Source organism: Bombina bombina, chromosome 1 (assembly GCF_027579735.1).
Source record: "Bombina bombina isolate aBomBom1 chromosome 1, aBomBom1.pri, whole genome shotgun sequence".
Classification (NCBI taxonomy): domain Eukaryota; kingdom Metazoa; phylum Chordata; class Amphibia; order Anura; family Bombinatoridae; genus Bombina; species Bombina bombina.
The window spans coordinates 453,293,538-453,313,088 of NC_069499.1; the positions used below are offsets into that span (position 1 = coordinate 453,293,538).

The 19,551-nt window shown below is 37.2% G+C and overlaps 1 protein-coding gene across 3 annotated transcripts in view; it reads right to left on the minus strand.

Annotated features, from left to right (window-relative positions):
- The window catches only part of LOC128645441 (neurabin-1), an 824,161-nt gene that overhangs the window by 105,978 nt on the left and 698,632 nt on the right, over nt 1-19,551 (minus strand). For all 3 annotated transcript variants that reach the window (XM_053698450.1, XM_053698449.1, XM_053698448.1), the window contains exon 16: nt 9,287-9,479. In XM_053698450.1, coding sequence (XP_053554425.1) covers nt 9,287-9,479 — 193 coding nt within the window. The remainder of the gene's footprint in view (nt 1-9,286; nt 9,480-19,551) is intronic.

A 19,551-nucleotide genomic window follows, 5' to 3' on the forward strand; every position in this document is an offset into this window, starting at 1 on the left:
AGGCTTAGACGCTAAGGACTCCAACCCAGAAAGTTCACCCTCTGAAGCTACAGAGGTTAACTCATCATCGGATAACTGGGAAATAATAGCTAAATCCGATAAATATTTAGATGACTCCAGGTCAGGAGAGCTATTTTTATCCTCTCTCTTGTGTTTGTTAAAGCTAGGTAATGCACTGAGGGCCACAGACACCGCAGTTTGTAACTGTGTGGCAAAGTCCGCAGGAAGAAGGCCCCCTCCGGATGGAGGATTAGATGTGCTACAGGGAACTGCATGTGGAGTGGATAATGTAGCAAGGGAAGTTATCTCACGGGACGCCGAGTCCGGAGAGGTAGACGGCTCAGAGGGACTAATAGCCTTAGCAGGCTTGTCTCCCTTCTTAGACTTTATAACGGTGTGGAACATAATTGAGTGGGCGGGAAAACCACGGCTTCCTCACAATATAAACAGGTATGATTTAGTACAGAAGGAGTACCTTCTATCGTGTCAGAGTCCTCCATAGATCAGGTTATACCCACAGGACGACAGAAAACTTTTTTTTTTTTTTAAATATACTCCCAATGGCTGGGGCACTTAACACCTCCTAGACCCAGACAGTTAACAGAGGGAATTCTCTCCTCAGGTTGAAGTCTCAGCCGAAATGGAGGAAATGAACATAGACCACATGCTATGAAAAGTACAGCAAGTTAATAGGAGCAGTGCAACACTTTCAAAAACAAAAGTAAAACCTGTTTGTTCCAGCCAAAAACACACAGTATATGAGTCTATGAGCCCAGAAAATAAAATCACACAAAGCAGCATGTAAATAATTAATACACTGATTAAATAACCCCAACTGTTCAATAAAGGACGGATATTAACCCTGGAGGATATTAACCCTGGATCCTATCAAGGTATAAACTGTGACCCTGTTATAGCGTTTTTATGTGTAAAAAATTTAAACGATCTAATCTCCAGGATCCATGCCTCTCAAATGTGACAGTCTTAAAGCAGCGCTCCTGACATGGACCTGAGTGAGAGAAAACAGGCAGTGAAATGCGTCAACACTGATTGCTTAGGAGCTGTTAGCAGTAGTCTGCATGGTTTCCCTGCATCTTCAGACTCTAACTTTGATCAATACTCTGAGAGGTTGACATAACTACTTAAAACTCCAGTCCTATCTCGAAGGGCAGATACCCTTTTTTCAGGACTCTCTGAATCTTCTGACACTTCTATGCCACCTCCTATCGGGACGAAAGGTGAAGAATGGGGTAATGAGGAAGTGGGAGGTATATTTAAGCCTTTGGCTGGGGTGTCTTTTCCTCCTCCTGGTGGCCAGGTGTTGTATTTCCCCACAGTAAGGAATGAAGCCGTGGACTCTCCCTATCTTAGGAAGGAAATTGGTGATAAAAGTAAATTGGAAAGTTGTTTAAAATTACATGCCCTATCTGAATCATGAATGTTTATTTTTGGACTAGACTGTCCCTTTTTAAAGAAGTACTGTCTTCCAAAGGGATAGTAGTATGCATATCCAGAGTGGAAACAGCCATTTCATCTTTAGGAACAGTTTCCCACAATTCAGCAGGCAAAGGATATCACTTTTTGAACCTTGTAGAATTATTAAATGAATTACCTGACTTAGACCATTCCCTAGAAATCATGTCAGAGACAGCATCAGTGATAGGAAATACCTCAGGGAGTTTAACAACAGTCCTAAAAACTGAAATAAAACAATTACACAAGGCTTATCTTCAGAAACCTTAGAATCTCTTACCCCTGAATTAAAACCTCTTTCAAAAGAGAATATGTTCAATTTTAAACAAAAAAAAAGGAGAGGAAGTATCAGGTTCAACATCAGAAGAAGAATCCTCATCACCAGAGAAAACATCACCTTCTGAAGACATAACAGAATCCCTGACTTTAGGACACACAGTACGAGTAGGTAAAATCTGAACTGACCTTTCACGCTTACTTGAAGGCAGGAGAGCAGCCAGCACTTCAGAAACAGCAGCTTTGATAAGATTCTCTACACTGAGTGATAAAACAGTAGAACACTCTTGTAACGAACAAACAGAAGCAGCAGTAATACCCATAGAAGCAGCATTAGGTTAGTATGAATGCATTAACATTTTTAAACATGAGAAACATAAGCTGGAGAAGAGACCTTAGCTTCTTTACAATATACACACTTAATCTTAGTAGTAAGGTGTTCAGGAGACTCGGCTTCGAAGGTAGATTTAGGGACAGAATCAGACAGCTCCATTATAACATCGACAAAGCAAAGCAATAAACACTATAACCCCTTTAAAAGTTATTGAAAATAACTTATCCTCTCCTAAAATAGCTTTAAAATAAAACTTACAGGTACAATGTGCGCTAAGCCGAACGGCAAAATAAAGCAGGAAACATATAAACTTTATGTCCGAAGCACAGATAATGATCGGCAGTGTGAAATAACGCACACAAAATACTGCCAAAACCAGACATGCGTAAGACTGAGAACATAGTGCATTAACCCAATGTGCATAATCCAGCCAAAACGCAAAAAAAAGAAGATGTGCCCAAGGCCGGCGTGCAAAATATAAACTAAGCTCCCCAAAAAAAATGATGCATGCAAAATAGCAAGTGGAATAATGTATAGATTCTGTCCCAAGGCCATAGATAAAAATATATATGTGTGTGTAAATAAACAATAAATGCTCATAACAAGGCTATAGAGAGTCTAAATGTTATAAAATGATACTTCCTAATAGACACTCGTCAACCAGCAAACAACCAGTAGACAGCCAAACCAGTACTGAAACATATCAGCAGAGGTTATGGAATAGGAGTATATTGTCAGTCCATAGAAGGTGGTAAGAGACAAGTCCCTGCAACCAATTATGGAGAGTATGTGGTAGATTCCCATGAGACAAAAAAAGGAACCACAAACAATACCCTATACACATCCCTCTGACAAGCACTGTACTCCGAGGGGAAACAGGGCCTCAATATAGACTGAGAACCCCTCTCTCTGAAGAATCAAATACACATCTTTATTCTTCCTCCAGCAAAGGCAAAGTAAAGAGCTACATGTTAGGTAGGAAGGGTGTTATAGAGAACTTGGGGTTTGGGAATCTTTGCCTCCTCCTAGTGGCAATGAAGAATAATTCCAAGGAGTAATGGATTGTGGAAAGAAAACTTATGTTAATAGCAAAATAATAAAAATAAAAAGGGAAAAAAATAAGGCACAGCGAACATATGCTGCATTAATATCACAATATATCCGTGAAAATATATATATATATATATATTTTTTTAATTATTTCTATTAAAGGGACAGTCTACATCTTAGTCATCTTAAAGTCTTACTTAAGATTAACCTGCAAATATCTTCCTGCACCCTTTCTATATCATTCAGCAGTAATAGTAAAAACATAAATTATGCTTACCAGATAATTTCTTTTCCTTCTGTATGAGGAGAGTCCACGGTTTCATTCCTTACTTGTGGGAAATACTGAACCTGGCCACCAGGAGGAGGCAAAGATACCCCAGCCAAAGGCTTAAATACCTCCCCCACTTCCCTCATCCCCCAGCCATTCTGCCGAGGGAACAAAGAACAGTAGGAGAAATATCAGGGTATAAATGGTGCCAGACGGGGGCCGTGGACTCTTCACATACAGAAGGAAAGGAAATGATCTGGTAAGCATAATTTATGTTTTCCTTCTTAATGAGGAGAGTCCACGGCTTCATTCCTTACTTGTGGGAAACATATACCCAAGCACTAGAGGACACTGAATGAAAAGGGAAGGTAAAAAGAGAAGTGGACCCTATCTATTCTGAGGGCACCACAGCCTGCAAAACCATTCTCCCAAAAGCTGCTTTAGCCAAAGGAAAAAAGTCAAACTTGGAAAATTTTGAAAAGGTAAGTAAGGAGGACCAGGTAGCCACCCTACAAATCTGCTCCATAGAGGCCTCATTCTTTAAGGCCCAAGAGGAAGCCACACCTCTAGTTGAATGAGCCTTAATCCTCTGACAAGGCTTATGTCCCGCTGTCTCATAAGCTAAGCGAATAATGCTCCTCAACCAAAAGGACAAGGAAGTGGACAAGGCTATCAACCCCTTACGCTTCCCAGAATAGACAACAAAGAAGAAGCCTGTCTAAACTCCTTCGTAGCCTGGAGCTAGAACTTCAAGGCCCGAACCACATCCAAGTTATGAAGTAACCGCTCCTTTGAAGGAGGAGGATTAGGACACAAAGAAGGAACCACAATCTCCTGATTGATGTTACGATCTGAAACAACCTTAGGAAGAAAACCCAACCCAGTACGAAGAACAGCCTTATCAGCATGGAATACTAGGTAAGGGGGCTCACATTGCAAGGCAGCTATCTCAGATACTCTGCATGCCGAGGCAATATCCAGTAGATAAAGAACCTTCCAAGACAGTCTGATAAACTGGGACGAACCCCGAATAGGTCAAGCCTTCAGAGCATTGAAGATCGCTCGAAGTTCCAAAATGTTGATCGGGAGGAGAGATTCCTCTTGAGACCACAGGCCCTGTGCCTTTCTGGCACCCCAAACAGCTCCCCATCCCGAGAGACTTGCATCCGTAGTCACAATCTCCCAGGATGGTCTCAAGGAGGATGTCCCTTGGGGCAGGTGATCTGGACAGAGCCAGCAGGAGAGCGATTCTCTCGACCGGTTGTCCAGAGAAATCTGTTGAGACAGATCTGAATGATCGCCACTCCACTGTCTCAGCATGCATAGCTGAAGAGGTCTGAGATGGAACCTGGCGAAAGGAATGATGTCCATGCAGGACACCATGAGACCAACTACCTCCATACACCGAGCCACAGAGGGCCTTAAGGAGGTCTGGAGGGCAAGACAATTGGAAGTTAGCTTGTAACGTCTCTGGTCTGTAAGAAATATCCTCATGGATATGGAGTCTATTATCGTAAATAGGAATTCCACCCTGGAACTGGGGGGATAAGAGAACTCTTTTCTAAGTTTATCTTGCATCCATGAGATCGAAGAAGAGAAAGAGGGTCTTTTGAGTGGTCCTCTACCAGATGACAGGATAGTGCTTGAACCAGAATATCGTCTAAGTAAGGCACCACTGCTATACCTCTGGTTCTGGCCACTGCTAGCAGAGCCCCTAGAACCTTTGTAAAGATTTTTGGGGAAGTAGCTAGACCAAACAGAAGTGCAATAAACTGGAAGTGCTGGTCCAGGAACGCAAATCTTAGGAACTTGACATGTTCCTTGTGTATAGGGACGCAAAAGGTATGCATCCTTCAGGTTTATCGTGGTCATGAACTGTCCTTCCTGAACTAAGGGAAGAATGGACCTTACTCTCTACATCTTGAACGAGGGGACAGATTGAAATTTGTCCAGAATTGGGCGAAAAGTACCCTCCTTCTTTGGGACCATAAAGAGGTTTGAGTAGTAACCCAGACCTCTTTCTGCTGGTGGTAACGGCACAATGACCCCCAGGGAGGAGAGATCCCTCACGCACCCTAGAAAGGCCTCTCTCTTTTCTGGCCTTGAAGACAGGATTGATAAGAGGAATCTGCCCCTGGGAGGATGAGACTTGAAACCTATCTTGTATCCCTGACCGATGACCTCCAGGACCCATGGGTCTTGCACATCCCCAAACTAAGCTTCTGAAAAGAGTGACAATCTACCCCCTACCAGATCCAGAGCTGGATCGGGGCCGCCCCTTCATGCTGACTTTGACTCAGCTGGCTTCTTGTTCTGCTTGGATTTATTCCAGGGCTGAGTCGGCTTCCAAGATCCCTTGAACTGCTCAGGCGTTGCAGAGGGTTGCTGACGGTGGGATTTATCCAAACTAAAGGAATGAAAATTAGGACCTTGTCCCTTAGGCTTGTTCTTCTTGCCTCCAGTAACTGTGGAGATGATCGAGTCCAAGCCTGGACAAAAAAGAATCTTTCCCTTAAATGGGAGGGAAAGAAGTCTAGATTTTTAAGTCATTTCCGCAGACCAGACTTCAGTCAGAGTGCCCTGCGAGCTAGGACGGAAAAAACTGAAACCTTGGCATTCAGGTGATTAATCTGCATATTTGCATCACAAATAAAATAATTAGCTACCCTTAAGGACTTAATTCTTTCCTGGATCTCGTTGAGGGCATCCTCCACCTTGATCAACTCAGCTAAGGAGTCGCACCAGTAAGTAGCCGCTCCAGCAACCACAGCAACAGCTACTGCCGGTTGAAACAAATATCCTGTGTGCTGAAACATTTTTCTTAATAGAGTTTCCAGCTTCTTATCCATAGGCTCCTTAAACGACGAACTATTCTCAAGCGGGATAGTATTGCGTTTAGCCAGAGTGGAGATAGCGCCATCTACCTTAGGGACGGAACCCAACAACTCTAATTGAGAGTCAGGAATAGTTTCTTAAAAGAAGAGGAGGAGGAAAAAGAAGAGCCAAGTCTTTCCCAGTCGTTCTTAATAATGTTCGCCATCTTAACGGGAACCGGAATAGTCTGTGGGACAACCCTGTCCTCGTAGACCTTATCTAATTTAAGTTCTGGAACCTCCAAAGTAGCCAAAACTTCCTTTAGCAGAAAGTGTGATTAATCTTAAATCTAAAGTCTGGTTCCTCCGCAGCTGAAAGCTTAGAGGCAGCAGATTCCAACCCAGAAAGAGCATCCTCTGAAGTATCAGAGGTGTCTTTATCAGCAGATAAACTAGTATCCGATAAATCCAATAGGCTAGTAGATGACCCCTGGGAAGGATAGCAATATTTGACCTTTCACTTGCGCTTAGCAGGGCGAGGTAAAGCACTGAAGGCCGCAGACACTGTCGTTTGTAACTGCTCAGTAAAGTCTGGTGGGAAAAGGGGCCCTCTAGATGGAGGAATAGGAGTGCTAGGGGAAGCTGCCTGTGTATTAGGAGATGACTGTAGTGTGCGCACTTCACGGGATGGAGACTTCTCAGAGGTGGATGGCTCAATAATACTAAACATATTAGTTTTCTTTGATAAAATGACTATCAAGGCATGTGGAACATAATTGAGCAGGCGGATATACCGTGGCCTCCTCACAATATAGACAGGAATTGGATTTAGGTAAAGAGGGAGTTCCCTCTAACGTATCAAAGTCCTCCATAGCTTGCGCTTATAAAATGGACAATAGAAAAAGAAAATGGCACCTTTATACCTCCAATGGCTGGTGCACTCACCACCTCCTATGACCAAGGCTCCACAGAGAAACCGCTTAGTCTCCGGTAAACCGTGCGGTCAGGAAGAAGGGAAGATCAGTGTGACCACACCCAGTCACGTGGTGTGCCACGCAGGACCGCCCCTGCTGCAGCTAAAAGCGTTCCAAGCCTAACAGGCTGCACAGCTATTCAAAATGAAAGAAAAACCTGTACGTTCCAACATCTGCCTGAGCCTCATCAAACACATGTCGCAGCATAAACACAATATTTACATTACGTGATTAATCCCCCCTGATCAATAATCCCCTTCCGGAGATATTAACCCTTGATTCCATACAGATAAAAGGAGCCACACTGTGACCCTGTCTTCTTGCGTTATCATAAATGTATAAAATGAAACAATCTTACCGGACTCTATGCCGTGGAACAGAAACAAGGGCTCTCAAGTTTGACAGTCTTGTGGCATCGCTCCTGAAATGGACTTGAGTGAAAAAGCAGGCAGTGAAACTCGTCAACACTGATTGCTTAAGAAGCTGTTAATACGAGTCTGGATGGGTTCGCAGAAAGACTCTCCCTGCATCTCCAGACTCGTCAATGCTCTCACTGAGAGGCTGACAAGACTACTTAAAGGGACATTATACACTAATTTTATCCTTGCATAAATGTTTTGTAGATGATCTATTTATATTACCCATAAAGGTTTATTTTTTTAAAAAAATGTATAGTTTTGCTTATTTTTAAATAACATTGCTCTGATTTTCAGACTCCTAACCAAGCCCCAAAGTTTTAGGAGAATACCGACTTATACCTACTCCAGGCTTGCTCCTGTTTGTATAAAGGGACTTTTCACATGCAAAAGAAGGGGGAGGGTCTTATTTCCCACTTGCAGTGGGCTTTCCAGCTACCTTTTCAACAGAGCTAAACAGAGCTTCTAAGTAAGTTTTTAAAACGTTTTATACTGGATTCTATATATCTGTGCATCTTATTCTTTATAGTAGTGTCTATTACATGCAGTTATATGAAAATTGGTGTATACTGTCCCTTTAAAACTCCAGTCCCATTCCGAAAGGTAGATACCCTTCATAAGAAACTACTCTGTATCTTCTGACACTTCTCTGCCAACCTCCTGTGACGAAAGGCAAAGGAATGACTGGGGGTTGAGGGAAGTTTGTGTTTGTGTGTGTGTGTGTGTGGGGGGGTATTTAAGCCTTTGGCTGGGGTGTCTTTGCCTCCTCCTGGTGGCCAGGTTCAGTATTTCCCACAAGTAAGGAATGAAGCCGTGGACTCTCCTCATATTAAGAAGGAAAAAGTCATTTTAATATGACTATTGTTTCTGGTCACTTTGAAATGGCTGCCAAGCTCTGCCCACTGATGACATCACGATCTTGGCTTAAAGTTTCACTAGTTACAAAAGATAAACTAATTGGATTCAATGTTATTCAGCAGAGTGCATAGATGCAGCCCAGATATTTTTTTTGTAACTAGTGAAACTTTAAGCCAAGATCGTGATCTCATCAGTGGGCAGAGCTTGGCAGCCATTTCAAAGTGACCAGAAACAAGTCATATTAAAATAACTTTTTAACTGTTCCTGCTGCAAGATGTAAAAAGGGTGCAGGAGAATATTTGCAGCTTAATCTAAAGTAAGACTTTAAGATGACTATGTGTAGACTGTCCCTTTAAGAAAATATTTAAAAGCAGCTCATAAATACTTTTATAAAAACAAATTACTAGCGAAAGAGCAATATACTTTTGCCTTAAAGGGACAGCAAAGTCAAATTTAAGCTTACATTTCGGATAGTACATGCAATTTTAAACAACCTTCCAACTAAATATTATCTAATTTGTTTAGTTCTTGTTGTATCATTTGTTGAAAAGCATACCTAGGTAGGCTCAGAAGCTGCATTGCATTGATTGGAGCTAGCTAGTGATTGGTGGATGCACATATATGCCTATTGTCATTGGTTCACTTACTTGATGTGTTCAGCAAGCTCCTAGTAGTGCATTGCTGTTTCTGAGCCTATTCTTTAACAAAGGGTAACAAGAGAACAGAGCAAATGTAATAATAGTAAAGTTGTGACTTTATTCTCTCTTTAAATATTGGAAACTGAGACCAAACAAGACCAAACAATGTATTTTACAAAAGATTACCTTGTTTCTGCTTCTTTCTTGACTGGTTTCTCCTGGAAGCTCAAGACCACTCGGTGGGAAGTTGAGGGGAACACTGGAAGAAGACTCCTTGTGGCTGTCTCCAAACCAAGAGAAAGGCATGCAAGTGGGGACAGGAGAATCCGAATCAGAAAGGGACTGATTCCCAGCTTCATCAAGCAAATCTCTCGATCCACTAAGAGGAAAAAATACTTGTTACTTGAGCACTAGTGGATAATATAATAAAGGGAAAAAAAAACTTCTTAAAGACAAACTAATTTTGTGAAGCAAAACAATGCCATATACTTTGTCCCCTTTGGTATACAGTCTTGCACATTCTTACCATTTTGCAGCTACATTTGTGGATTAAGTCAACACTTTATGGATAACATATATTGCTACTTTTAAGTTAGAGTGACTTAAAGGGGCATAAAAGTACAATAAGAAAATGTTCTAATTAGTTTCACTATTTATTGCATATAACCACATTCAACACATGAAAAGGGGTTAAAGGCATTATTAAGAAGCTACAAAGCACAAATATACAACTGTACACAGCCAGTGAGAAAATAACCAGCCATTTTCATCTTTAGAACAGAAGTCACTCCTGCACTGGAGATGACTTAAGGACAATGTACTGAAAAATAGTCTTCACTTAAAGGGACAGTCAACACCAACATTTTATTGTTCTAAAAGATAAATAATCCCTTTATTACCCAATCCCACGTTTTGAATAACCGACACAGCTACTACGCCATTAGAGCGCCTTCTTTTCTCTTCATTAAAGTGAAAGTAAAGTTTTTCTTAGTTCAATGAATTTTTTAACATATAATGTGACCAACATCCTAGTCGCTAACTTTGTTTTTTCATAATACCATTGCTTTCAAATAAATCTTATCTTTATTCAGACCCTTTTTTCGCAGCTTCCTCCTCCCCCTCGCATTCTTCCGGCTTTGTCTCTGTAAATGAGTTATGCGCTCCTAACCGCTGTTAGCGTAACTAAGCGTGCACGTTCTCGATCTGTAGAACTATGCGCATGCGCAATTCTACCATCTACACTCCGATGCATTATATCAATGAATCACTTTAGTCATTCAGCAGTGCACTCTGTTCTGTAATATCGGACTGAGAAGCATAGCGTCTTTCATAGAATCCCCTATAGACCACAACGAGCAAATTTGATTATTATTGTTAAGCAATATACTAGAAACTGATTAAGTATAAATAATATGTAATATATATATCCAATATTATTCATTATAATTTGATATCAATAAGGAATTTGATAATCTCTTTATTTGCCTTTTTTATTATTATTTTTTAAAGATTGAAATCTATTAATAAATCTATTGGCATTGTATATATTTTTATCTTGGTGTTTGCACAAGGCTGTACATGTATTTTAAAACTATTTGTTATTTATTTTCATTTTATTATAAATTACAAGACTAATATATAAGAAGAAGAGGGGAGCGCAAGAAAAAGGCTATTTCTTTAAAATGTATAAAATAAATATAAACTTTATTATATACAATTAATATCGATTACATTTTAAAGCATGGATACATGTGTGTAGCTAAACTGAGAATATATGAATAATAAAAACACTGATACATTTATAGACACAGAGAAACAGAACAATATCACTGATGGTGGCAATGCAATTGTGAAATAATGAACATTCTATAGCGGATCCATGTAGCTATTATAACACACTGTATATATGATCAAACTATGAATAAATTAGATTTGGTAAAAGTAATAAATGAAAACCATTATATCAATTATATTAATAATATATAAGAAGAAGAGGGGAGCGCAAGAAAAAGGCTATTTCTTTACAATGGATAAAATAAATCTAAACTTTGTTTTATTAGCTTGCAATTTGGTTTACTTGATATCAGCAATAATTAATATTTTATAGAAAAAAACAGGATGCAGATTAATAACATTGCTTTGCTTCAAGACTAATGATGTTTGCAAAATAAAAAGCTGATAATCAAAGGCATTCTATATTATAGTCTATAGTCAAGGCAAAAAAATATAAATCTTTGTGAAATCGTTTATTTCTTAGAAAGAGATTGTTCATTGTTATCATAAAAAGTAAATTCGTTGCTTAGAGCAAGTAATAAACAATGTTTTGCTAAGAATTAAAACTTTTTAAAAAAGAGTTATTGCTTTTTTCTTGAGTAGAATAATAACAAATAGCTGTTCTTATCAGCATTTCATTTTGAAATATTCGTTAGTATTGATAAAAAGGAAAGTGATTTATCTGCACCCTTTGATTTTTAGCAATGAAGTTAAAATTTTCTTACAAGCAAAGGATGCATATAAAACAAAATGCTTTGCATCAATACTAACAATGTTTGCAAAATGTAACGCTGATAAGAAAAGGCATTCTATATTAGTCTACTCAAGAAAAAACAAAATATATATTTGTAAACTCATTTCTTTCTTACACAGCAATTGTTTGTTCCTTGTTATCAGAAACTGGTAATTATTGCTTAGAGCAACTAATAAAGAAAGTCTTGCTAATAAAGAAAAGATTATAAAAAAGATTTATTGATTTTTGCTTGAGTAGAATACTATGGAAGTGCTGTTCTTATCAGCATTTCATTTTGAACACTTCGTTAGGATTGAGAAAAAGGAATGTGATTTATCTGCATCCTTTGTTATTCAGCCATGAATTTAAAATGTATTACAAGCAAAGAATGCCGATAGAGCAAATTGCTTTGCATCAATAACAATGTTTGCAAAATCTAACGCTAATAAAAGCCATTGTATATTAGTCTACTCAAGAAAAATACTATAAATCTTTGTAAACTCATTTCTTTCTTCTCAAGAGTTTGAGTTTGTTCCTTGTTATCAGAAACTGGTAATTCATTGCTTAGAGCAAGTAATAAAGATTTTTTTTAGCTAAGAAAGAAAAGAATTTAAAAAAGATTTATTGTTTTTTTCTGGAGTAGACTAATATGCTGTTCTTATGAGCTTTTCATTTTGAAATGTTCGTTAGTATTGATAGAAAGTAATGTGATTTATCTGCATCCTTTGTTTTTCATGAATGAAATTAAAATTTCTTAGAAGCAAAGGATGCTGATAAAGCAGATTGCTTAGCATAAATAATAATGTGCATAATAAAAGTAAATCTACATTATTCAGGTCAATCTCAAACGAAAAAATTGTTTTAAATGCTTTTCTTTCTTAGCAAAGCAATCTGTATTCATTAAAAGGATGCAGAGAAAAAAACATTGCTTTGCATTAGTAATAACAGTTTTAAAAATTGAAATCAGAAAAGAAATGGAATTATATATTATAGTCAAGTCAACCAAAAATGAACTATATATTTTGAGAACTTTTATTTCTAAGCTTGCAATTTTATTTCATTATAATCAGCAAATGATTAAAAGTTTCTTTAACAAATCAGGATGCAGATAAATTATATTGTTTTGCATCGATACTAACAATGTTTGCAAAATGAAATGCTGTTACTAAAAGACATTATAGTCAAGTAAAAAATAAATTAATATTTGTAAAATCGTTTCATTCTTAGCAAGAGATTATTTGTTCCTTGTTATGAGAAACATTGAATTCATTGCTCAGAGCAAGTAATAAAGAATCTCTCGCTCAGACAGAAAAGATTGTAGAAATAATTATTTATTTTTTGAGTGACTAGACTATAATATAGAATAACTGTTATTAGCAGCATTTCATGTTGAAAACTTCGTTAGTATGGATGTAAAATAATGTAATTTGTATTCATGATTTTCTTTTTATAGTTTTAACAAGAGATAAGTTATATAAAGATATGAACAAAAGAAAAATTCCAAAATCTTTATTGCTTTTTAGGATGAGTTGAATATAATATAGAAATGCTTTTATTTTCAGCATTTCATTTCGGTAACATATTTATTATTTATTTAAATCTATGTTATGTTCTACATACCTTTCTTTTCAGAAAATATCAATTAATTGCTGATATAAAAAGACTAAATTATGTTACAATAAAAAAAGGAAACTTTGCGTATGCAATTCTTAGTTTTAAGAGATAAATCAATTGATTTTTATTTCCTTTAGAGATTATGAACAGTTCTGAATGAAATTTTAAAATTTTTATCAAATTTATTTTCATATCTTTAGGATTATATATTATAGGAAGAAAAAAAATGATATAAGTAATTTAAACGTGTATATATATAGAGATTGATATAAATGAAGATATTAAATTAATTATATTTACAAAGAATGAACTTATAAATGACACTTGCGCTAATCTATCATGTATTTGAAATAATACATCTTATTTAAAAGTTAGTATTCTATTAAATTAATTGCGATTAATATCAAATTCTTTTATAAACATTATTGTTGCTTATTAAAGTATGATAATACTTATTTTGTGCTCGTTAGTATATATACATAAATTATTATGAATATAGAATTACGGAATGTCAGAAATAGAAGCTTTGATTCAGTTGACGATCGATATTGAACTATGGCTCACAGTGCGCATGCGGTAGATGTGAACGCGCAAATCTTGTGGCATAGAGGTTTATCTCTAACGCATGCGCAATAGAGGAAGTGGGTGTCTTCAATTCCGAAAGAGACGCCAGTGGGGGACCCAATCCGTTAGATACGGATGATAACGTCACGATTGAACGAAATTTTTTTTTAATGCGGGTGGAGGAGCGAGGGTAGACGACGGCACAATAAATAAGTATATTACAAATGTGAAAAATGTTTATAAAAAAATGATGAATGAAACTATACTTTATTTTTAATATACTTTTAAGTGGTAGCGAACTGTCTGTTTGACTTTACTTTCACTTTAATATAACCAAGTGCAGAATACTCACAATCTGATGACACAATGATGATTACTATTCCTGTTAATGTAACTATCAGAGTCCACTTTAAAAAATAAAAGTTTTGGAAAATTACCACACCATTTTCACCCCACTTTAAAGATACATCAAGGAAATTAATACAGACTTCCTATATCTGATGCAAAAGGGAGTTACCCCAGGTATTTGTATTTAAATATTGTACATATTCTTGATCTAAATAATTGGAACCCTCCCAAACAAAACGTAAATAATTTATGTACCGGCCATAGAAAATGTTTGCCCAATACGGAGATATATAAATAAAGCTTTGTTCAAATAATCCCCTGAACAAGTTAGCAATAGCCTACCGCATCCGGTGTTCCCAGGCGGTCTCCCATCCCAGTACTGACAGGGCCTGGCCCTGCTTAACCTCTAAGATCAGATGGAATCGGGTGCTGGACTTAGCTGCTTTTAATTAGAGAGATTCAGTGTATTGTTTAGTTAGGCTTTTTTTCTTTATGCACTTAGACCCATTTCATTTATATTTGTTTGTTATTTTATATCCTCCCCAGTATGATATGGATATTTTTGTAGTATATATTTGACACATTATGATATTGTGTTCACTCAGTATGATATGGATATTTTTGTAATATATATTTGACACATAATACTGTGTTCACTCAGTATGATATGATATTTTTGTAATATATATTTGACACATTATAATATTGTGTTCCCTTTAGGTTTAGTCCAAAGTATTAAGTCAATAGTCCTTATTTTATAAGCGTTTTTTCACTTTGTAAGGATTTTATAGTACATTACTGTCATTTGTCTCAGACATTTAATCACAAGAACTTAGTATAGATTTATTTTTGTAAATATATTTTTTTGAGTACACTTTATCTTAGATGTGACTACTTCTTTTATAGATATTTACAGTAGTGGCCAAAATTGTGGAAACCTTTTGAAAAAGTGTTTTTTGAGGTTTGAGGGCTCATAACACCACTTTTTTTTTTTTAAGTAATACTATAAAATTATATATCAATGGAAAGATAATTTAATCAAGAATGTAATGCAATAACTTTTATGAAGGATTTTTTTTTTATTAGAACAGCAGTTATAAAGAAAAAAAGTGAAACACATAGAACAAACAATATATAGAAAAATTCTCAACATGTCAGTTAATACTTAGTTGGGTAACCATTAGCGTTAATTACGGCCTTACAACGCCTTCCCATGGAGTGAACCAAGATTTTTTTAGTTCTGCAGCTGTTATAATGTGAAACCAAGATTGAATTATTGCTTCTATTAATTGGGTTTTATTGCTGGGCTGCTTCTGACTAACAAGTGTCTTTAGTCGGCTCCATAGATTTTCAATTGGGTTAAGGTCTGGGATATTCCCAGGCCATTCCAGTAGTGGAATATGATTATCTTGAAACAACTTTTTGCACACAGCAGGAACATGACATGGAGCTGAATCCTGTTAAAATATAAATGCTTTATTATCTTTGAAAAGATCACGTGTGTAAGGCTTCAGTATTTCATTGATGTATTTTTGGGCATTTATATTCCCATTAATCACGCAAATTCTGTCCACACCTTTAGATGTCATACAACCCCAGATCATAACACTAACTGGGTGTTTCATGGTACGTGTAATGCAATCAGGATGCAAATCTTCTCCGATTCTTCTCCTTACGTATTTTATGCCATCATTACCAAAACAGGTAGATTTTGGTCTCATCACTCCAAATAACACTGTCCCATTGTTCCACTTTCCAGTTAACATGGGTGTTAGCCGAGTTTAATCTTTTCAATCTTTGAGAGATAAAAATTGCCTTTTTCGTGGAATTCTAGCATTTAGACCAAATTCCTGCAGTCTGTGCCGAACAATCCTTGCACTCAACTTCACATTGCATTGCGCCATTTTATCTTGTATACACCCAGATGATTTTCTTCTGTCACGTAGGCACAGTCTCTCAATTCTTCTATCATCACTTGCTGTTGTGCACCATTTCCTGACTTTACCAGTCTGGTTTTGTAGTGACTGAGTCTCCTCAAACTTTGGTTACGTTTCCACCAATATTTCTTCTAATTTCTTCATAAATGTAGCCTTGTTACATACTATATATAAAGTAATTCCTAAAAGGAAGAACTAAGAGGATGCGCTAAAATCACAGATGAAATTGGTTTAACCTGTTAGTTTGTGCCCATAGAAAACAATAGGGCTATTGAAAAAAGTGAATAATATAAAACAAGTGTGAATAATCAAATGTGAACACACTGGTGTATATAAAAAATCATATAAAAAACGATTAATCAACAATATATAAAATGCAATGAATCAATATGATGAAAGTTCAGAGTTCATATCAATGTCCAAAATAAACTATATTTTGAAGAAATGTCCAATTCAAAACACAACAAAATATAAATGTTAAGTGCAGTAAACTACTCACAAAAATGAGTGGCACCTTAGGTGAATAAGGTGCAAACAAGCGGGCAGACATTCAATAACCAGCAGTCAGTACGCTGGAGGTCTCACCCAGGGGACCTGTGGAATCTGGACGCGCGGCTGGAGGGTAGGGCCAATAGCCGGATAAGTGCTCTGGAAGCTGGTATATTCTCCCCCACTCACATGGTCGAGATCGGTCTCAAAAACTGACAGTGTCAGCACACAAAAGTTCAATAATCGGTATCCTATTGAAAGTACAAAGAAACCACAGAAGAACCGGGTGGTGGTTTAAAACAAGCAGTGTTTTATTTGCAACGCTTTTCTCAGTCTATTCAAGACCGTTTCATCAGGCATAATGAAACTGTCTTGAATAGACTGAGAAACGCGTTGCAAATAAAACACTGCTTCTTTTAAACCACCACCCGGTTCTTCTGTGGTTTCTTTGTCCTTTCAATAGGATACCGATTATTGAACTTTTGTGGGCTGACACTGTCAATTTTTGAGACGGATCTCGACCGTGTGAGCAGAGTGCGGGAGAACATACCAGCTTCCAGAGCACTTATCCGGCTATTGGCCCTAAAGATCATCAGTGCTACCCTCCAGCCGCCCGTCCAGATTCCACAGGTCCCCTGGGTGAGACCTCCAGCATACTGACTGCTGGTTATTGAATGTCAGCCCGCTTGTTTGCACCTTATTCACCTAAGGTGCCACTCCTTTCGTGAGTAGTTTACTGCACTTCACATTTATATTTTGTTATGTATACGATTTACACTATGTTGGCGCCCCTTGTTTATTCTTCATTTTACATACTATTTTACATCTCTGGGTGAAAAGTCAACTCTTTGTGCCATTTCTTTAATTTTATTACGTTTTACAAGCTCACTAAATGAAAGAACAGAAAAAACAACAACCAACTTGATAGCAATCACATAACACACTGACAAAATGTCCTCCTCTCAGCTCCAATAAATTACATCAATACCTGAATCCTACTGTGACCTTATTGACTCATTGCCAAAACACCATGACACCTGATTGGCTCTCTAAACACTCATGCTCATTGGCTACATTCAAATGACAATCCAGCTATTGATCTTATGTCTTCACTTTTGTTTTATGCTCATTTTTTTAATGGATTCCAATAAAGCCAGTTGATGTTTTACTGAATAGTGCCTGGAGGTTTTGCCTGGTTTTTTGAACTTTGTTACATTCAAATGAAGGAAAGCTACTTCATATCAACATAAGCAAGTTGTGCTTCCTTGTTATGGTTATTTGGCTATAAGTTTTCATAGAATACAGATAATTGAACAATACTTTCATGGTATTACTCAAAAAAATGGTGTTATGAGCCATCAATCCTCAAAAATACACTTTTCCCAAAAGGTTTCCACAATTTTGGCCATTACTGTATATTGTTTTTTAGGTTTTGAACATTATTTCTTCATAGCCACTAGGGGTCTATATTGCATCACAGTTCACAGCACTTTTTGGTATTGTGCAATACCCCTTTTTTCCACCTTTCTAATTTTGTTTACTTTTGTAGGTCACATGAGCCTGACGTCATCTGACAGAATCATGTGACTGTGTTGATGATAAGACACCACACTCCGGACTTGTAGCAGACTTATTCAGGTAATGGGTTTATATGTAGATGCTGGGTAAATAAATTACTTTTTATGCCCGGTTCAATATGGTACACAATGTTTAAGTGCTGAATATCGCCTGTATTTACAATGATTTCTTGTATCGTGATATAGTATGTAAACAGGACACGGGAGTGGATGATTTTAATGTTACTGATGTTTGTGTATTTATATCAATGTAACTGGTCACTGTTTAATTGCTGCGTGGAGGAAGCAAGGTTTCCTTGTGAAACGCGTCCGGCAATTGTTTTTAATAAATTTTATGCCAAAAAGTTTATTCAGCCTTTTCAACCCTGTATGGTAATCTTTATTTGCTGTGGGATTTGGTGATTCTTTGGCTGCCGACTGTTTCCGGTTTAGAGCTAGCTGGGGAACTCTTAAGAACCCAGACTGCACTATGTTGCACTTTGTGATAAGTGCCGTCAGACTGTGAGTATTCTGCACTTTAAAGGAATCGTACATTTGTGGGGTTCCCACCCTGAGTTACTACGCCATTAGAGCGCCTTTTCTCTGCATTCAGATATTTGTCATTTGTTGAAGAGGCAACCGTGGCATCCTATCGTTTGGGATTACTACCTGCCTGAGAAGTGGTGCCTTTGTGATACTCTGTATAATTGTTCTGCAGTGGGACTGAGTATTTTTTAACGGTTATATTAATACACTTTTAACCTCTGTGATTACCTTGTATCATAGATTATTTTGACAGCCCCCTGATCACATGGCTATTTATTTATTTATCATCTATTGACTTGCATTTTAGTCATTTAGTGCAGTGTCATCCTCATCCCACAGGCGTGAGCACAATGTTATCTATATGGCCCACGTGAACTAGCAGTCTCCTGTTGTGAAAAGCTAATAAAAAAGTATGTTATAAGAGGATTTCTGTATAGTGGCTTAGAAACAAGCAGATATTTAGAGGTTTAAATGTTATAGAGTTTATTAATATAACAATGTTGGTTGTGCAAAGCTAGGGAATGGGTAGTAAAGGTGTTATCTTTTTAAACAATAACAATTTTGGAGTCGACTGTCCCTTTAAATGTGTTCTGGTTTTTACCTGCTGGAGTGTTTTAAATTATTTGCATATAGCTCATTTCATTTTGTTTTCCACCATGCAGATATCAACATTATACAAGTAGATGAGGGATAATTGCTCACCCAGCATTTACTCTGAAGAAAACTTGAGGTAAATCTTTTTTTACTGTGAAATGTTCATGTTATATTTTTATTGGTAATTTTGAAGACTCCTGATCCATCAAAAAACAAGTTACTCTATACAAAGTATCTTTCTTAGAAATATGTGTAGAAACCATGCACAAAACTAAAAAACTGTGCAATGTTCAACTA